The sequence below is a fragment of the Diabrotica undecimpunctata genome, chromosome 8 (genome assembly GCF_040954645.1).
Source record: "Diabrotica undecimpunctata isolate CICGRU chromosome 8, icDiaUnde3, whole genome shotgun sequence".
Lineage (NCBI taxonomy): Eukaryota > Metazoa > Arthropoda > Insecta > Coleoptera > Chrysomelidae > Diabrotica > Diabrotica undecimpunctata.
Window position 1 is genome coordinate 82,694,067 of NC_092810.1, and position 2,976 is coordinate 82,697,042.

At 34.6% G+C, this 2,976-nt stretch overlaps 1 protein-coding gene across 1 annotated transcript; it reads left to right on the forward strand.

The window, feature by feature from the left end:
- Positions 1–259: 259 nt before the first annotated feature.
- LOC140448945 (uncharacterized) lies at positions 260–1,624 on the forward strand. Its single transcript, XM_072542084.1, has one exon. It carries the CDS (start codon positions 260–262, stop codon positions 1,622–1,624), a length of 1,365 nt encoding a protein of 454 aa, XP_072398185.1.
- Positions 1,625–2,976: the final 1,352 nt, after the last annotated feature.

The window sequence follows — 2,976 nt, forward strand, 5'->3', positions numbered from 1 at the left end:
CTATGATTTCTTAAACAAGATGATAAATCCCATTACAGGTAATTGAAATATTAGTTTAGCTATGGAGATATATTATCAGTCACTATATTATTTTTTTTTTCATTTTCAATGTTATGAAAACAAAAATCTATTTTATGGTTCTGAAACCAACAAAAAATTCAGTTGAATGAACTATTATTCATACCGTCTAATGATTCGGGAAAATGAAGACAATCACATACTCAAATTTCGGCGATTATATCACAAGTATGTTGTAGACATGTATGTTAAAATTGAAACGGAGAGATTAACATTCATCAGGTTAAATCAGACCAAACTCAGATCTGAAGACTCTATTGACCTTCGAGATGCAATTAATACTGATGGAAATGCACAGAATGTTGATCGGATGACTATTCTTCCAGCAACATATATCGAAAGCCCTCGACATATGCATCAATATGCTCAAGATGCCATGTCATATGTTCGTCATTATGGTACAGCAGATTTGTTCATCTCATTTACATGCAATCCACACTGGATAGAAATCAAGCAGGAGTTATTCCTCGGGCAATCACACATTGATCGTCATGATATTACAGCCAGAGTCTTTAGACAAAAGTTGAAATCTTTAATGGATTCCAGTGTAAAACGCGTCTCTCCAAATGTGTTTGGAGAGACACGCTGCTGGATGTATTCTGTGAAGTGGCAGAAACGGGGATTGCCACATGCACACATTTTGATTTGGTTAGTTGAAAAGATAAGGCCAAATAAAGTTGATGCAGTAATATCAGCTGAAATCGCTTATGTAGAAGTATATCCTGGATTGTATGAGGTAGTTATCAAAAACATGATACATGGTCCCTGTGGAACTCTTAATCAAAATTCACCGTATATGGTAGATGCTAAATGTTCAAAGCGATATCCACGGACATTAATATCTGAAACAATAACTGGTAATAACGGTTATCCACTGTATCGTCGCCGATCGACAGCAGACAATGTAAGATCAACAATTGTCAAATTAAATCAACAAGATATTGAAATAGATAATCGCTGGATTGTTGCATATTCACCCATTTTATCAAAGACCTTCAAAGCGCACATCAACGTTGAATCTTGCCATTCAGTGAAATCTATTAAATACATTTGTAAATATGTAATCAAAGGGAGTGATATGGCTGTGATTGGTATTAATGCAGAGAATTCCAATGATACCCAATACCAAATGGGTCGCGATGTTAGTAGTAATGAAACAGTTTGGCGAATATTTTCTTTTCTTATTCATGAGAGACACTCTACTGTTGTTCATTTAGTTGTGCAAAATAGACAAAGAGTATATTTTACAGCACAGAACGCAGTAAAAAGAGCTGCTGAGCCACCATCTACTACACTAACCAGTTTTTTTGAGATATACCAAAACGATAATTTTGCTCAAACATTGTTATATTCTGAAATAGCAAAATATTATACTTGGAATAAATCCTCAAGAAGATTTATACGACGGAAACAAGGAAAACCAGTTCCAGAATACCCAGATGTATATTCTACCGATGCGATTAGTCGAATTTATTCAGTACATCCAAGCAATGATGAATGTTTTTATTTACGACTCCTATTAGTCAATGTACGTGGCCCAACATAATTTTAACATTTACGAACTGTTGATGGTGATTTGTGTGGATTATATAGAGAAGCCTGCCAACGTTTGCAATTGCTAGAAAATGACGCTCATTCAAATCAAAAACTCAAACTCTCAATGATGCTGTAATATCATCACAAGCTCATCAAATACGAACATTGTTTTCTATAATCATATCTACATGCTTCCCATCAAACCCAAATGATTTGTGGATCAAGTACAAAGATAATTGCTAATATCAATGAAATCAAAAAAGTTTTTCCTGTCCATCTAAGAAGTAAATCTATCCTGTTTTATCATTTGTTACTTTCATAAGTGTATCAAATACATACTTCTGTTGTTCATTCAATAGTGGAAGATTTGTTTAAATTAATTCTTTCAAAGTGTTGAGACCATATAGTTTTTCTCGGTGCAACTCTTGGTTAAAAGCATTATGCATTGGACGATTGGGCGCGGCCTGGCCTAATTGAAATAATAGTTTGTTTGACATCATCAAGCACATGTCCTTAATTGAAATTAATGCTTCATTTGATACAAAATGTCATCACACATATTATTCGCTCACAAAATAAAATTGCACTTGCACTCGCTTCGTCGGGAATCGCAGCAAATTTAATTGAAGGTAGTCGAACAACCCATTCAGCACTATAATTGCCATTAAACATGCAAAGCAACGAAACTCCAACCTGCAACATTTCGAAGAACTCTGAAATGGCAAAGGTTTTACTGCAATGTGAGTTGATTGTTTGGGATGAATGCACGATGACACATAAAAAATGTTTGGAGGCTTTAGATAGAACCTTACAAGATCTACGGAGCAATCATAACCCATTTGGTGGTGCAATAATTTTATTAGCAGGAGATTTTCGTCAAACATTGCCAGTGAGTCCATGATCAACGCCAGCTGATGAACTCAATGCATGTTTAAAGTCCTCCAATTTGTGGAAACATGTCAAGGTATTACACTTAAGCAAAAATATGCATGTCGAGTTGCAAATGACCAATCTGGGGACATATCCTCTAAACAACTCATTGATATTGGTAATGGCATATTTCCTATAGACACCTTGACTGGTTGCATTAACTTTCCTCAAAGTTTTTGTCAGTTAACTCGATTAAAAGATCAACTTATTTAAAAGGTGTTTCCAGATGTTGCTCAAAATTACAGAAACCATGATTGGGTTAGCGAACGGGCTATATTATATAAAGCATAGATGTCAATGAATTCAATTTCAAAATTCAAGAACAAATTATAGGCGAATTAAGGATATATAAATCAGTTGATTCGGCTACTAATCAAGATGAAGTCGTAAACTATCCGTAAACTATCGTAAACTAGCCGTCTTTTAAAATAA